The 18,145-nt window shown below is 37.6% G+C and overlaps 1 protein-coding gene across 2 annotated transcripts in view; it reads right to left on the reverse strand.

Annotated features, from left to right (window-relative positions):
• Nucleotides 1-18,145, reverse strand: part of LOC144202260 (prickle-like protein 2) — a 30,434-nt gene that overhangs the window by 6,754 nt on the left and 5,535 nt on the right. Inside the window, exons 2-5 of one of the 2 annotated variants that reach the window (XM_077725316.1) lie at nucleotides 15,749-15,847; nucleotides 2,047-2,229; nucleotides 820-933; nucleotides 593-730 (exon numbers count right to left, since the gene is read on the reverse strand). In XM_077725316.1, the coding sequence (XP_077581442.1) occupies nucleotides 593-730; nucleotides 820-933; nucleotides 2,047-2,178 (384 nt within the window). In that variant the 5' untranslated portion in view covers nucleotides 2,179-2,229; nucleotides 15,749-15,847. The remainder of the gene's footprint in view (nucleotides 1-592; nucleotides 731-819; nucleotides 934-2,046; nucleotides 2,230-15,748; nucleotides 15,848-18,145) is intronic. The other variant, XM_077725318.1, reaches the window with a different exon arrangement.

The raw sequence follows: 18,145 nt of genomic DNA on the forward strand, positions 1-18,145 counted from the left end.
CGTGGTCTTGTGCTATGAGAAATCAGGAAGAAATCTTCTGCATTTGACGATGAGCTACTTTGGTCTTAACACTGCATATATTTCCGTTTTGCTGTCCCTTCTTCGTTCTTTTTAAGATTTTAAGCTCTGTTACCATGGTAATTGCGATAATTGCTGAACTTAGAAGAGCCTGCTTTCTTCTTTGGGCCCATAATGTTAGATAGAAATTCGAGAAAGCCAAAGGTACCCCCACAGCACAAAAACAGATAATAACTGCTAAGTGGAAACTATCGTAATGACGTTAATGACGGAAAAGGCACGAGTGTCAGAAAAGTGAAGCATTGTAGAGCGAGGACAGGGTAACCTGACAACTCTGTGTATTTACTAATTGTATATTGCGCCTATGAAAAATGGGAAGAAATTGACACGTGATTGTGGTTTATAAATGTAATATTTTGACTGAAAAAAAATAATGAAAATGTAAAAATAAAGTGGTTTGCAAACTCATCCTTAGAATTGATCAAAAAGCAGGTGAAAATATGGATTCGAACATACTCATAGAATGTAAATGACATTTTTCATCAATGACATCATCCATTTTGATTCTACTTACCTTTTCACAAATGGCTCCATTAATTGTCAATGGGAAAGGACGGACAGTTCCTCTGCCCAGATTGTCTTTCTTGCGTTGGTTGCTAAACAACTTAAGTTCTCTTTTCTCTTCTTCATCCAAGGAGTTACAATAGCGTACCTAAAGTACAGTTTTGCAGCAGTTCAAAATATTTCGACTGGCCACGAAACCCATATGATTTCATAGGATTATGCTCGCCAATGATTTACCTCATTATCGTGCGGGGGCAATTGATGAAGCAGTTGTTTGATGCGATATTTCTCACCAGGGCTGTTAATGTACGGCACCTTCTCTTCAGGTAAGGAATTGTAATACTGATGTACCTGATAGACAAGACAGATGAGCAGACATTTTTTTTGGCAAGTTCTCATTAACAAAGGTATTGAAGGTAACGTGTTGTTGTATTTGAAAATGCATTTCAAGTCTTTGAACAAGGTTTCCCACCCTATAGCATAAACAACTTTTGTTCCCCACATTAAAAAATACACCGAGGACCAATAAGTCAAGATGTCTGAGAGGTAATGTGAGTAAGATGCATAACGTGTGATTTTATTTGTCTTGATGTGCCCTAATGTTGCACAAGACAGCATGTACTGAATCGTCTTTGGCGGTCAATTAAAAGAACTTGATCATGCATACAATTAAGAGGAATTCAAACTGCAAATTAAGCCATTGTGGCGCCAGAATGGCTAAACCATTTACCACATCTCTAGAATTAGATGTATCTGCACCTTCATTGTTTTAAATGACTTTTACTTGTTTTAGGTTTACTTTTGAAAGTCTGCTTCAAAAAGACACCATCACACTTAGGGTAAGAATCATAAATAATTTCTCCCGTGATGTCTTGCTGTCAATTTCGATAGAAATAGAGCAGTTTGCTCTCAGTGAAATGGCTTTTTTCGGCAGAGTGATCCGGGCACCATTTGTTCACTGCATCACATCCTCTGTTCAAACACTGTAATCAGTCAATCAGTACAGAGTTGCTTTTAGACATTCGGCCACGCTTGTCACTCTGCTTGTATGTGAACTCGGTTCCTCCACATTGTCTGACGGGAAAAGAAATGTCTCGATAATAATAATGCATTTTATTCCGAAGCGCCTTTTACGACACCCAAGGACACTTCAGTTATTCTTCTGCAAATAGCCTGGCATCTTAGTTGTAGAGATTTGTCTGACCCCACTCCAATCACTCCCATCAAATGCAAGCCAAAGACTCTTAAAGCACCGTGAAGGGAATCAGTGAATTAAGCGTCTCAGTGTTATTGGGAAAATGCCACTGATCACCCAAATAATTAAATTCCTCTTCCTGGTTTAGTTGAATTCGTTATAGTCTGACTCCTGCACAGAAACACATTAGCTAATGGAGCATGCACGAGTATCAAATGTGAAAACCGATCTGAGTTGAATATGAATAAGGTGAAAATTAGGTCGCCTACTTGTTCAGGGCTGAGGCCGGGGGGGACCCAGGCGTATTCCTCCAGAGCACAACCGGAGTCGTCGTCAGAGGTTGAGTTCCTCTGGAAGTCGTACAGAAGCTTGGTGATGGTCTTTTCCATCTCCAGAGACATGGCTGTCACAACATGCTCTGTTGAACACTTTGATTTAGAGGATGGACGCACCTGTTCAAGAGAAATGAGAAAAAGGGGAACCAAAATGGAGAAAAATCAAAAAGATAGTCAATACACAAGTGCATTAGTATGGAGGTAGGAATGCTGGCTTTTCTCCAGGCATACTTCATTTGAAGGTAATGGGAGGAGCCACTCTGATTGGTGCCTGTTTTCAAATCGGGTGTCTTCCCAACAAAACAAAAATGTGCTCGCACAATTGAACCGGGCATGAAAATAGATCCCGTAGCGTTTATCTTCTCTATTTATAAGCCAACTCATGGATCATGGAGCTTTAGAAGCAAATATTAAATGCACCAAAATGTTTATGGATCCAGCCAAGTTACTCTGCCAATTCTACAGATGCCGGACTAAGGAGCGTTTTATATTTCTGCATCAAATGGGCAGATTGAGATGAGATGAGCTGGCACTGTTACAGTGGTTGCTCAACAAATAAGTACTACGCCATTTCCTGTGATGAGATCTTTAAATTAAGAGAAAAAACATGATGTAATAGATTCACACCATTACAAACTTAACAGCAGGGGATTAGGCAGTTTCACATATTAATTAACAATTACAACGATATAGTTCATCCATTATACTCTTCCAATAAATGGAATCAGGTAAAATAAACCCATGACTATAGTAGAATGTCTTTTTATTAGTCAGTAGATCAGTTGAAACTCAATTCATCATGCCCATATTTCAGATAAAACTTTTCATTTAGTAAGTCAGTTGAGAGGAGGTCATTATTTCAATATTAATACTTTTGAGGAGAAATGAGTGCTTTGGCTCTCACAAAAGTTGGAAAACCTGATAACAAATTGAATGAACGATTCATCTTAATTTGGAATAGACTGATTTGATGAAGAAACATTTTTTGCAATGTTCTGTATATTTAAATTGGTATATTTGCCTCGAGCAATGTTGAATGACATGGTTATTTGGGGGGGGGGTCTGTATATCTGTTGAATTCTTGGAATATATTGTAAAAAAAATATTTGGTAGGGAGTAGCATTTTGGCATCTTTGGAATTTGAGGAAATTTGATACAGATGAGAAATTTAAAAGTAGGATAAAATTATTAAAAAAAACTGATTTAAGACATCACAATTGCCATTCTTCCACCAATTTAGTAAATTGAGTTTTTTTCCTGTTTAATTTAACTATAGTAGGATTTTGCTCACCCACAGAAACACTAATATACTGATTTCTTCATTTAGTGGAAGAGCCAAATTGTCTTTTAGGTGTTGTTACACATTTTTCCTTGGTAGATGTGTGTCACACTATGCATCCAATAAATTATGAAAATGGAAATCATTTCTCCAGCATGCTGGGTAATGAAGGGCAATTTATAAGCATGTCTTCGTCACAGACAAAAACACACTGTGATCTTGTTTATTTATTTATTTTAGTTGAAGGAAACAAAGGCAACCAATACAGTAAATACTACAAAACATAAGATACTAAACATCTGTTCAAGTTTTCACTAGAGTTAAAACAAAGTCATCAATATCAGCGAGTAAGACAAAAAAAGCACTGATGCAGCACAATGTGAGTTTTTTGACTGTTTGCGAATTACCAAGATGACCACCAGCATCATAACCCACAGTAAAAAAAAAGGAGCAGTAATTGCCCTTCCTAGAATGATTGGTTACAGAGTTTAAATGTCTAAACCATTTGAATTTTTTTATCAATAACAGCTAGTGAGGTAAAAAAAATATATATATATTCTTCCTCTGGCCCCGATGCACCCTCCCACCAATTAGTTAATCACTACTAAATGTCCAATCCATTTCACTTGGGAGAGTGGCAGTGAATGAACGTTCTTTTCTGCCAGAACTCCCGCTTCAAATGGAATGGACTTCTCGCACCATTAATGGCAGAAATTGAGTTTAATTAGTGTCTGATAGAAATTATTCAAATATGCAGCAATCGAGCTAAAAAGTGGTATCGGTACAGTATTGGCAATGTGCCGATATCACACAGCTATGTGTCAAAGTCAGTAGCCCGAAATATGGCAATGGAGCAGCATTAGTATTCACAAACAAGTTGATTCCACGGCATATATTTCCATTTGAAGATCAAATCTGTCAGCTTCTGTCCAAGCCGAGGTGAGGAATGTTTATCCCTTTAAAATGGATGCATCTTTTGCCAGTTTGCAACCTTGAGCCTGAGGCTGTTCTTTAGTGCAGCGAGAGTGGGCCCACTGGCAAGCCTACAGCCCATTTGGCAGCTCGACATCACTTCAAAATGTGACTCCATCTCACGAAAAGAGCTTGGATTAGCTGAACACCAGAAACAGACAGAGATGTTTTCACACATTTACTCTCCAATCCTATGCTTGCACCCTTCACCCCACTTTGTCCGAGCTTGTTTTAACAGCGTCTAAAAAAAAACTCATTACTTTTACTCCAGACAGTTTTCCAATGTAATTCTTATTGAAAATGTAGCCTACAAAGCACAGCTAATTATGTTTTTGGACACCACATAATGTCAAACAACAAACCCACAAAGAAGCTGCACAATCCACTGCTGCTGTTGATTAAAAACATTGAGTGCGGTAACACAGCTTGTAAGAAACCAACACAACAACAACAAAATGAGCCAACATTTTTCAGAACGATTAAATGTTGCCAAGAATTGCATTAGATGTTTAATAATGAATGGCATTGACTTGCAGCTGGCATCATTGACCTGAGATGAAAAGATCAAATTTGTTTAAAGCATTTGATGTCATAAAGAAGGGTTAGCGTACCTATGACTCGGGAGCCATATGGGGCTCTTTCAATGGGTGCATATGGCTCTCCACTAACCTGTTTAGTAAAATATGGAAATCATTGGTGAGAGCTGGGTTCCGAACGCACCAATAGGAGCGTCATGTCGACACTGGGATTGACACTACCTCAAGCACCACCTTAATCATAATTTTGTTTCTCATTGCATAATCTCATTGATCCTGATTGATTAGCAACAGCATAACAACGTTGTCAAAACAATTCAGAGACTTTTTGAACTGTAAAAGTGGTGAAATTATTAAAAAAAATCACACATTTTTGTATGTATTTACTTTTCAATTCTGAGAACGGCTCTCAAGAAAAACATATGATTTGTTTATGGCTCTCTCTGTCAAAAAGGTTCCCGACCCCTGTCATAAAGAAAAATCAGGATGGCTGAGTGGTTAACATGTCGACCTCTGCCTGCGTGGGTTTTCTATGGGTACCCCGGTTTCCTCCCACAGTCCAAAGCCATTCATGTTAGGCTAATTGGAGACTGTAAATTGCCCCCAGGTATGAGTGTGAGCGTGAATGCTTCTTTGTCTCAATGTGGTGCAAGCTTTAAATCTCATTACACTTGTATAATGACGATAAAAGCATTCAATTCAAAATTGTCTCCTTGTGCCCTGTGATTGGCTGGCCACCGATTCAGGGTGCCCCCTGCCTCTGGCCCAAAGTCAGCTGGGATAGGCTCCAGCACCCCCGTGACCCTAGCGAAGAAAAAGGCTGCATTTACATTCTCTTTGAATTCATAAATTGCAATTTTAATAGTTCATTGTATTATTACATAAGCACACACACACACACACAACTAAGATGTCATTTTTTATGATGTAAATGAAAAATTTAAAATGCCTTTGGCACTTGTGAAGCTCTTTAAGACCGATGTGGAAAAGGATTAAAACTCAATATAAAGATTCAACTTGAGGATTTTGTAAAGCTCTTCAAATGTAAAATCATAACATCATTGTCTCAAGAGCTAAGTAATATTGTCTTTTAGATGATAATTTGAGGGATATCACATGAAATTTCCATTAATTAGAGAAGATGATTTCATTTTATCGCTCTGTTTGCCCACTCACTTGTGATCACTGCTCATCTAAACAGGACTTGAGCGGAAAATGTAGATATGGTGGATCAGTAGAGTAGAGAAAGAGCCAGTAAAAGCTGAGTTGCCGTAGCAACCAGTTGGTATGCATCATTTTGGTATGTGAAGACGTTTACTGATGTAACAAGGAAGCGCGACCTGTAAAAATGTCTTTTGTGCCTTCGCCGACATGTCTACATACAACAAAGCGTGCACGTGCTGGAGAAACATCACGTTGTACACGATAAATCACCCACTTGCACTTTAAATTTGTGGTGCTTTACCACACCAGCCGTTCAATCAGATCATCACGCCTTCATTTACACATAAATTGGCCCTGATTAATCATCATCTCAAAGAGAAGAGGGAAGAAGAGATTCTTTTCTTGGGAAATTAGGTATCAAGTGCTTTGTACTGAAAGTTGACAAAAGGTGGAATTTGTGTTACGGCTATGTGAGGGAGAAAGGAGGAGAGTAAAGTGAAGAGAAACAATGCAGAGAGGGCTGTAGTATGTGGCACTAAGAGCAATGCTTTTCCCTTTTCACGTGTCATGCTTCACCCACCTCTCCCTTTCCTCCTTCTATCCTCATGCGCCTCTGACAGCCACTGTGTGGGTGTGCATGAGAGAAAGAGATGGAGAGAGAAAAAGCTCTTATATATGTAAAAGCTGACATCAGATGAGGGCCACGGCTCAAGCGCACAACCTCGCTGAAAGCCTCGCTTGTCCAAATGAATTGGCAAAATGTTGATATGCAATTTTATCGTCTATTGCTATTAGGAAGAAGTCGGAATTTCTAGGCTTCTTCTATTGTGGTTTATCAGGCTTAACTGTTTCCCTGGATTAGGCCAGAATGAGTTTTGTGACGCTGAAGCCAGGGTTTGCTGATACTGGCTCAGTGAGAAAAGAGAATTTTATCGACAGATTGAAGTACTATAGGAATCAGGCTCTGCACAGATTAGGAAAATTTGCTCGTTTCCCAACAAGCAGATGTTTCTGACCAAATTGAGGCTGTTGTTCACACCCTGAGAAAATAATATAGAGCTGCCAACTACTCTGGAATTTCCGGAGTATACACAATGCTGGACAACCTCCCTAAACTTCAGAAATCCCTAAAAATTGCCACTTGAATTTTTTTTAAAGCAACCATTTTGTAAAAGTAACAAAATTTCACTCCATCGTTATGGCTTCCGCCATCTTGATTCAACTGCACTGTGGACCGGAAGAATTTGGTAACACGAGTGCATTGTGATTCATTTGCGTTACGAGTTCTGACGTATGATTTGTCTCGTGCGACGTCAGCGTGACAATCGATTTAATAATCGATTGCTTAGGTAGCCTCTATCGCAGGGGTCTGCAAACTGGTCCTCGGGGGCCACTGTGGGTGAGGGTTTTTGTTCCAACCGATCCAACACAAACAGTTTAACCAATGAGGTTTCTGCTGAAACAAGAAGCACCTGATTGCGATCCACTGATTGCATTTCTTAGATACCAGATTGGTGGAAAGGTTTCCTTTTATAGGTTGCTGACAAAAACCCACCACCACTTGAAAAAAATCGAAAGGAAGTAGGCGTACACAGCACTGGTAAGTCTTATCTATATGCCTGCCTGGCATAAGCGTAAAATTGAATTTGCATGGAACTTCTAAACCCAGTGAGGGAACTGGAAAGGTAAGGGTACAAAAGGGGATGGTAATTGTGCATTAAAGGTAGTAGTTATCTGTAATGATTAGTGCATTGTTCCCCATCCCTACTTTTCTGTCATTGACGCACAAAATGTGCACTGAAAGAGTGAAACTCTGCACATCTCTTAATGTTATTATACAGAAAAACATTCTGGTAACTGATTGTTTCTCTTAACTCTAAATTTCAAAGTATTTGATTGAATCTCATTTTGGTTTGATGTGCATGGATTTGTAAAAAGCTTCGGTTGTGCTGCATTTCTTGATGGGTTGTTAGCTAATCTCAAAGCGGCATGTAGGCAATCACTCCATTGTAAACAACTGCTGTGCGTCATATTCATTCCAACACAGAGAAATTAATCGTCCCTCTCCTGGTGAGGATTCTGCAACAGTCAATATTAATGAATGCTCACAAAGTGCTACATTTGTTCACGAAACAATTTGTCCCAAATCAATCAAATGTAGCACAAAGTCATGATTATCGGCCATCCCTGTTGGAAATGGTCACACATCCATTTCTGGCACAGCACATCCATTTAAGAACGAAAGGCTGAGCAGGTTAAAAACTGAGTTTTACATATTTTCTGCTTGCTCCACATATACTTGAAATGTTTGTGCCGCACTGGTGGATCAGTCGCCTGAGGGTTTATATTGCAAATGTGTTAAATATCAAACACTTTGACACTCGTGTGCTCCCAGGAGATTTTTTTTTTTGCTGCATATTTCATAATGTGACAAAGTAGACAAAGGTCAATTTGATGGAAAAAAATATTAAGTAACTGGATGAACTTGGTCATGCTGCATTGAATGGATTATTTTATAGCCCCGTTCTATGTTAAATATGATGACATCATGCTATGAAACCAGTTCCCAATTCATTATGAAATACTATTACTCTACTGCGTGATATTGTGCAAGGAATATATAACTCAGTTATAATGTTTTTAGTGGTGTTATATGTTGAAGAACACGGTTCTCAAGTGTTGATCTAAAAGTGGTTTTATTCCAAAGAATTAAAGGCATATAAATAGTTTAAACATCATGACTACACTTGGAGATAGTACATTTGAAAATAATTTGCTTTCATAACGTTTTAATTGAAATGTATGCCTACACCATATTATGTGCACTAAAATCATTTAACAACAAAGGGCATCATGAATCAAATGTAAATTTATCTTGCTTAAGTTCAATACAATTGAAATGTACTGTGACTAAAAATAATAGAAATTTGGGTTGTAATGAAAATTGGTTTTGTACACCATTTTCAGAAACGTAATACCATTGCACTGCATTATATATTTTTGTTGCCTTTAATCCAATACTCCCTTGAAATAACTTTTATTCATCTTAACGGGATATATTTCAGTGACATAAAAGTAAATTAAAAAGAGAACAATTTTGACACGGGATCTCCCCTCTACGAGTACTGTGAAACCACGGCTTACGAAGCTTGATTCTTGTGACTTTTCTAAGCAGAAAGCAAAGCTAAGCAAGGCTCTTCAGGGTTTATATTCATTACCTCTGCTTCCAGTATAATACAGTTTTCATGTTAAGCGTGGCTACTCAGAAGCAACCATCATAGATGCAAAACGATGTTTCTTTGTCTGGTGATTGAAAAAAAAGTGCTTGCTTGGATTCAATATTTTTTCATCTATTTTGTGGCATGTGACAATTGCTACAAACAGAAATCTCATCTAAGCCTATCCAGTACTGAGATACTGAAATGCATCAATAATACACCAAGTTTGAATGACTTTTTTTCTTTTTAATCAAATATGTGAACAAAATGAAATTCAGTAGTCTGTGTTTCAGTAGTCAATATGATCCAAACTCAAATTCAATAGATTGTGACCCCATTTTAGTAGCGTCAAAGAGACAAATTCAGTAGTGTGTTTGAAAAGAAATTCTGAATTACATTTGCGAGGCTAGGGTGGCCCAGTGGGGCAATTGGTTAGTGCATTGGCCACAAAGCTCTGGGGTCCTGGGTTCAAATCCAGTTTATGGTAATCTGTTTTGGAATTTACATGTTCTCCCCGGGCCTGTGTGGATTTCCTCGAGGTACTCCGGTTTCCAGAAAATGAGACTCAGTCTCTTATGACTATTTTGTTGCCAAGAGTGTTGGTTCAATTCCAAATTGTCTAACATCAAGGTAATAGTAATGCTAAAGCATGTCATTCTTCATTAATAACATTTTTATGTATTTTTTTTTTGTAAATGCCAGTTCACGACTGAAGCATTAAGCACGTCTTCGTGTGATCCTCCCTACTGACCTAGCGGCTTACACAAATGTCAACCTGTGGCCCTTCTGCCTACCTCGCTGAACTCAGTTATGTTTGATTAATGATAATAACTGTTTCCAGACCCACTGAGAGCGACTTTCCCCTATTTACTCATTACTCCAACCTTTGCAGGCTGCACAGCGATCTGTCACACGTGATTATTGCTGGTCACCCTGTTATATATATGCCTGTTTGAGGAAATACATAGACACCTGCAGATATGCTTTAATGGCAATAAGATGGTGGACTGCAGGTAACGTTCTACTTTTAATATAAGCCAGGCTTTTAAATATTCATCTTTCCTCCATTTGGATTCTTAATCCTTATGCTCAGGAGGAGTTGTGTAAGTGTGTGTGTGTGTGTGTGTGTGTGTGTGTGTGTGCGTGTGTGTGTGTGTGTGTGTGTGTGTGTGTGTGTGTGTGTGTGTGTGTGTGTGTGTGTGTGTGTGTGTGTGTGTGTATCTCAGGTTTTTGAAAAATCATGACCAGGGTCACTGTGAACAGCAACAGGAACTTTATCTCTTCAAAGTAAACCACCTTTCACCAACTGCAGTTTTTGAGAAGTGAATTCCCTGATCAGCCACACCCGAAAAATGCCACCCTTTGCGTCAACAACAAACGCTTCTCGTGTAACACCATATCATAATCCTGTTATGAGGATTAAATTCTTACTGTGGCTTATTTGGATCAGAACTAACAAGAAATTAATTGAAGAGGGTTGACCCAGTATGAATTAAGATCTGCGGTTCAGCTGGCAGAACAGGCTGAGAAAAGCTCTGAGTGGGTGACAATACTGGTGATATAATTGGGAACATAACACGCTCCAGTCGGCTGCCTGCATTACTCACATATTGTCATCAAAAGCTGGTTGTTGGAAGGACAGATTTATTGGGTCCTGTTTCTAGGAGACTGGACAGGTGAGTCGAGTCAAGCAAAAACATACGGCATTCGCACAAATGTACCCCAATGTGCTAATTGCTCGAGGCGTGTTCCCGGAAACCCAAACGAGGCCTCTCTTACCTACAGAGATACCAAATTTTCACAAGAAGCCGAAAGCTGTAATTAAAGGGTGACACATTCAGCCCCTCACCCACTGTGTGGGATGGCCTGAAATAGAATTGCAGCCTTTCAACAGGCGAAGCACTCTCGAACACTGCTTGTACCCTTCGTGAGGGAAAATGGATAGCTCCCGGATTCCTGAGTCGCCTCTGTTTTCGGGGATTTCATCAGATCACTCGACAAGCGTCATCAGGTGGAATGTCAGGCGGAATGTCAGGCATGGCCGAATCGGCCACTTGCATAAACCCACCTGGACTGTAACAGAGCCTGTGGCCTTGGTGGGGTCGGTTAAGCAGCACATACGCTCCCTTGACTGCTGCTTCACACACAAACAAATCCTCTTGTGTGAAGCCATTTACATGATTTGCTCGAGGGTGTATCGTTTTTGTGTGTGTGTGTCTTTGTGGGAGTGTGCGTTTGTGAGAAAGAGGACAGAAGAGAGAGCCTGTTGCTATGCATTTTCCACATCATCTCACACGTCACACAAAGCATTTCATGTTGGAGGAAAGAAAGTGAACAAAATCCATGGCAAGCGGATTTGACAATTTCAATTTTTCTTTGATAAACTGCCTGATGGTGTGGTGGTTCACTTGCCTGACCTTGGCGTGGGCTTGATTCCTGCTGGTATGATTGTGAGTGCAAATGGTCGTTTGTCTCTACAATACTATTTAGGACATCTAAAAAGGCATGACCTTCAAGATGAGGTGATTTAGAAATGTCTCAATTATGAGGAGTCAAAATAAAATTTGACATGTTACTAGGTAGTAGATCACCAATATTGATTTGCATTTTGAAGTTCTTGGTTTGGTCCAGACTGGAGCCCAAAAGGATGAGTCTTGATCTTGACTTTCAAAAGTCTTGGTCTTAACTCCGTCTGAGTGATTTCTGGTTCAGACAATTTTGGGTGCATTCTTGGTCATAGTCTTCAACAAAATACTCGGAATTTCTACTCAAGAAATCCCGAAAGGTGATACCAATCGTGAACATAAAGAATGTAGATGCAGATATTTGAAATGGTCTCTTTGGCTGGAAAGTACTAACTAAACTAAATACGACACATCTGCTGAAAATGTCCAGTCCAGCTTTTAAAAAGTCAAAAGCCTTGTCGTATGCGTGTTACTATGCCTAACATTTTAACACTAAAAAGCACTCTAACGCAGCGGTTCACAACCTTTTTTCTCACCGCAGACCGGCAAAGCTCTTTCTATTTTCTTGCAGACCGGCTAAAGGGGAGGGCGACAACTTAAGACAAAATTTTGTGGGGGTCAGATTGGTGCACGAATGACACCCACGACAGAAAAAAAAACAAGTCTCAAGCATAATAGCAATTATTTATTATTATTATTATTGTTATTATAACAACCTTCAAGTAGGAGGGTGAGATTGAGAACGTTAATATAATATTTTTTACTCTGACTAGGTAGCTCGTACCAGTGGTTGGGGACTATGCTTTAAGGCTTGTGGCCATTGCCTGTTTACAGTAATTGGTTTGGTTCTTTTATTAGAATGATAATCACACCACTGCAGTGGTGCTTAGCAAAATCCAAGCACTGGTTGAACTTTGCAATTTTCTCCAATTTCACAAAGATTCTGTGTAATGAGACCTAATAGTTCATGAATTTCAATTTGCTTCACAAATTAAAATGAGCAGAAACAGCATGGAGAACTTATTTAAAGTACTAAAATACAAGAGAACATTCTTAAGGTTCATTCAAGAAGTTATATAAGGGCACTTAGTGAGTGCTTATACAACATATGCCTAGGATAATTTACATATTCAATAAGGTTGAGGCGCATGACTGTTTTTAAGAGTATTAGTTCTGAGAGGGGTCTTGTTTGGCAAACTTTGTGGTGTCTTCACCTAAAATGATTCTGTGTTAAGAAGTATTATAGTGATAAATGTGTAAAGTATGAGGTCAATTTGATTGAATTTTTGAGATGTTGTTTTTATTTGTTATAATTATTTTATTATTTGTTCAAACTGTGCATAAATTATCAGTGACCGAAGATGAAAAATTCTATTTTGTTCTTGATTTTAGGTATTGTTAAGTAAAAAAGTTTTAGAATCATTGTTCTAGTGTTATGGTCTTGGAGAAATAAAAGCTACTGCTTTCTCAGATGTGCCTAATCAGTAGTTATTGAATGCCTCTGGTTTAATCTCACACACCTGGTGACAGTCTGTCAAGATATTGCAGGATGGTTCCTCATATCAATTGTCTGTCTTCAAGGAATCAGCGTTGTTTGCCAGGTCTGTGTTTTCAACTCCCACTGAGACAGATTTTTACACACTAATTAAATGATTGAATCTTGTCAAATACTTTTAAAAAATCCCATATGGATCACACAGATCCATAACTATTGAAATAGTTTTTTTGGCTTACTTTACAAAGAAAGTGATGGTGCCAGCCAAGTTAGGATTTCTTTTGTTTATTCTTTCATTTAAATTTGAATGTCTTTCAATGTTAGGTGAACAATCTACCTGCATTTATGTTGTGTGTAGCTCTTATATTTCTGTAATGATTAACCCTGTTACTTAGATTTGATTAAAAAAGTGGTTTAAGTTATTATAATAAACATACATTTTAACCTTTTAAATGTTTAGAGTTGAAAAGGAGAGATATTTAAGCTTATTTCCAGTGAGATTGATTAAGCACTAATTTGAAGGCGCCTTTTCCAACATTACACTTTGAATTTTTTTGGAATGATGAATGAATTCCTTGATAAAATATCTGAAATAAACACAAACCCCATCTATCTACATGAATAAATCAAGCCTTCCAGAAAAAGCAGCCAAAACTTGAAATTACTGACCTAATATTGTGTTTTTCTGCATCTTTCATTTGAATACCACCTTACACAGTACGCTCCTTTCTTTCTGTGACTCCATGCAGAAGGTTCATAAGAAAGAGGGACACCAGCTCCCCATGTGTTTGTCAACGCGACTCTCCGCTGTGGTAGATGTGCACCAGATGGCTGGTATTTTAACACAAGTAAGTACTACAAAGTAAGATTTACCACTACCTCTTTCGAAATAATCAACAGAAAAAATAAGTCATCTCTTCATGTTCCCAGATTGAAATTTATGCATATAAGAAAACATAAGCAGAAAGCCACTCTGCTTATGATTCATTCTACTCCCTCTGTCAATGTCGAGTCCCTCCCTCCCTTTAAAGCTCTTTTGTGCTTTAGAGTAATTGACAATCAAGTGCTGACTCACACTCGTTGTTCCAACATGAACAAAGTCCAAAACTTGACTATGATGAGATGAAAACAGACAAAAGATGCAAATAAATAGCTGAAGACAATATTTCTGAAGCGATTCAAAGTTTACGGAATGGACTTGCTCTGCTGTTCCATTTGGACAATTTGAAAATATTTTAACCACACTCACAATAGAAGGAACATTTGGCTATCATTTGCGTTCACTGCCATTATTTCTAAAGGATCCATGGACAGTGTCACATTAAATTGTGATGCTGCAGAGTTCAACCAGAAATCAAGCTGGGGGAATGAATAAATCAAGCATTAGTGAAGGAGACGATTTAGATGCAGCGTATGTACATTTCCTAATGGGAAAAAAACCATGTCTGCATTGCTTAGGGGCAACAAGGAGATATATTACTGAAACAGACTGCAGCACACTATTACTGCAGTTGTGAGAGCAAATCATATAATTACAATACTTCACAATTTCGGGATTAAGTAATGTTGTCTAAGAGAATGACGACAAACCCCAAAAATCTCACTGGAGTTAAAAGAGGTGGGATTTTGCCAAAAGAAAAACGGAAAGTGAAAAGCAATAATTGCGTGCAGCGACATTAAACAGATAAAAGGGTTTCAATTGAGGTGAAGAGACAAAAGGTTCTAAAGGGAAAGTTTTCATTCATGACTGATCTATACATTTGAAGGCAGTCATCCTTGAAATCTTTTGAAAATGACTGCACAACTTATAGTCAGCCTGGCAAAAACAAAAACCTTCATACTTTGCAATTTCACTACACCCTACCTCCCAATACCTGATTAATGTAGTATCAAAAATTAATTAAAATGTGCCTTTATATTCTTTGATTGCTTTGATTTTCCCCCTGTACCGTTGATGTAGGAAATATCTTTTATCGTGTGACTGAGTTACTTCATCAAACCTGAATTCTGATCTCTACAATAGTTTAATGTATATCTCATTAACTTCAAGAGTAAATAAATGGATGTAGTACCTTCTCAGTGAAGCCTCCCCAAATGTGCAATTTAATCTTTTCTGTACAGAGTGAGCAGTAGTTACTGCAGCTGTTCTAAAGCCATCAGTGAATGATTGAAGACCTGTCTTGGTCATTTTCTAGCTAGCCCACAAAGCCAGAAGGAATGGGGTGCACTCATCAAAATGGTGGAACGCAATCAAACGGAGTCGGCAAAACACGTAGGGAGCTTGTTGAAGGTAATCAAAGACTGCAAATAGAGTAAAGTAAAGTTTTTTTCTTCCTTTCTGGCTCTGCCAAAGTTTACATTGTCAACTTTTACAATAGTTCTATGATTAAAAAAACGCTTTTTTGGTGGGGCAATTTTTCAGTTAAAACTCTTAAATACATTCAAATGTTTCCAATGTCCCAGAAGCCAGAAAAGTGTTTTGAAGAACATTGTAATAGTGAACTGACCTTTTTTTTCTTTTGGAAATCTCATCAATTCCACACTTTATCCAATTAGATGCAAAGTTATGGCAGCCTTCGGGAGGTCAGAGTGACTTTGCGCATTTCCTAAAAAGGGAGACAGATTAAAAGGAAAGCTCCAAACACATTTTTCTGTTCTCAGATCAGGGGTACAGTATGACTAATGTGTAGCACCAAGTAAAGTGCTTAACAGTGTGTCAGGGTCCTCAACTCCCACACTTTCCATTTTTTCATGCCCCAAAAATATACAGTAACGTAACCATTTTCATCATGTAAAAATAATACAAAGTCACCTGAACATAAAACCTTTCCAAATGCCTACAGCCACTATGCTGATCTACGTCAACCAGTTTAGAGATAAATATCAAATACAGTATAAAGTATATATACTGTATTGTAGCAGTTGCAAAGTGAGTGATTTCCCTCCCCATTAAAATAACCTTAGCTAAATTCTTGACAGATTTACAAACGGTTTGGTTTACCATATTAAAATACTTCAGGCTGCGTTATGAGAAAATGTTATAAAAATGATTAAACTAAATTGTAGTAAAATTACTCCACCTCTAAGACTGTGAAAATCGGATGAAAATTGAGCAATCTACAGCTATTTTAAAATATACTTTCGACTATGTTAAGTTTATTAAATGCAAATATCCGAGTTCTGGAGCCCATCTTCATAGTACGCATCAGACATTTAGTCTCATATAAGTTGATATCAATGAGGTTGGATAGCAAACTATATATAATGGGAGCCAACGCACCAGTTTGCCCACGTAATTTTTATTTTTGTTAATTATTTAGAGCAGGCTCTTATGTTTTTTTTAATATGGTTTAAGTAAAAAAAATAATGATTAAAAAATCCATCCAGAACTCTTTAAACAAGAATAGTAAATACTAGGCGTAAAGTAAACAACTATAAATGTGTAAGCGTTATTTTCATTCTCTGAATGTAGTCGTGGATGTTGAGTATAATACACACGCACATGTTTCTGTGTATGTATATATACTATCTATGAATGTGTATACGTATCTATGTGTGTATATATACGTATATATGTTAGTATGTATGCACGTGTATATATGTCTATACGTTAGTATGTTTGCACGTATAGTATGTATGTATGTATGTATGTATGTATGTATGTATGTATGTATGTATGTATGTATGTATGTATGTATGTATGTATGTATGTATGTATGTATGTATGTATGCATTGATTCATGTATCTATCTATCTTTCTATACTCACACACGATTGTAGCTGAGGGCTAATTTCCATCTTTAGTACCTTGTACAGGATGAATCTATGTATGTATATACATATGCTTATATGTATGTAGGTATGCATGCATGCAAGTTCTGTTTTTTTCCCCCGCATTTTGTCTCCGATGGTTGATGTTTACCCATGTTGGCAATTACATGCCTCTCTTATATTTTCAATTAGGAGAACGTGCACAATTGGTGGTTGACTAAATACTTATTTGCCCCACTGTACGCATGTATTATGTATGTAAATATGCTTTCACAGTCTCACTCTGCTGTTTGATGAAGCTATAAAAATATTTGTATTCTACAGTAGTAAATATTTACTAACATGAGTATTTCATAAAACAATGACTCCATACACATGATGGAAAAAATGACATCTGTCCCAATGAATACATTTTTTATGCTAATGAAGACATGAAAAAACACCAAGGACAACAGCTGCAAACCTTAGAGCCACACTATCAGTCATTAATATGTAATTTCCAGACAAGGCACATAAATAACATCAGTAAACCAGTGGAAAACACAATACTGATAGCTCACATAAAATAATAATAATTCCCACTCGCATTTTTTGACATTTTTCAGTCAAGAAATATATTTTGGAATGTGGGGAAAAAGCGAGATTTGAAAAAAGTCAGATACATCCTTACCTACAAAATAAAATGTATCTCATTATACTTATAATAGTATAATGACAATAAAAACAGGCAATTCAATTCAAAACCCCTTAATGACAATGCTTCCAATAGTTCAAAAGTATAACTAACTGACATGGAAACGAAAATAGAAGGGCACAAGGTATAAAATGATGGTGACAAGATATTTAGTCCTGACAATATGATGCAACTTTCAGAATGAATCATCAATGGGATGGAATTCATAAAGGTAGCCACATGAGGGGTTAACATCATCCATCATTTCTCCTATCTTAATGACAGATTTCATAAAGGGTGTTTCAAAATAAAACGTATGTCAAATCTTAGTTTGAATGGTATGATACATTAAAAAAAGGTTAACAGAGGAAGGAAAATCTGCGACTACTGTTATCTTTTCCCCATTTCTCATGCAATAATTGTACATGCATGTGGGTGGTACATTTTGGTTCTTTGTGTG

Source organism: Stigmatopora nigra, chromosome 1 (genome assembly GCF_051989575.1).
Source record: "Stigmatopora nigra isolate UIUO_SnigA chromosome 1, RoL_Snig_1.1, whole genome shotgun sequence".
NCBI lineage: Eukaryota > Metazoa > Chordata > Actinopteri > Syngnathiformes > Syngnathidae > Stigmatopora > Stigmatopora nigra.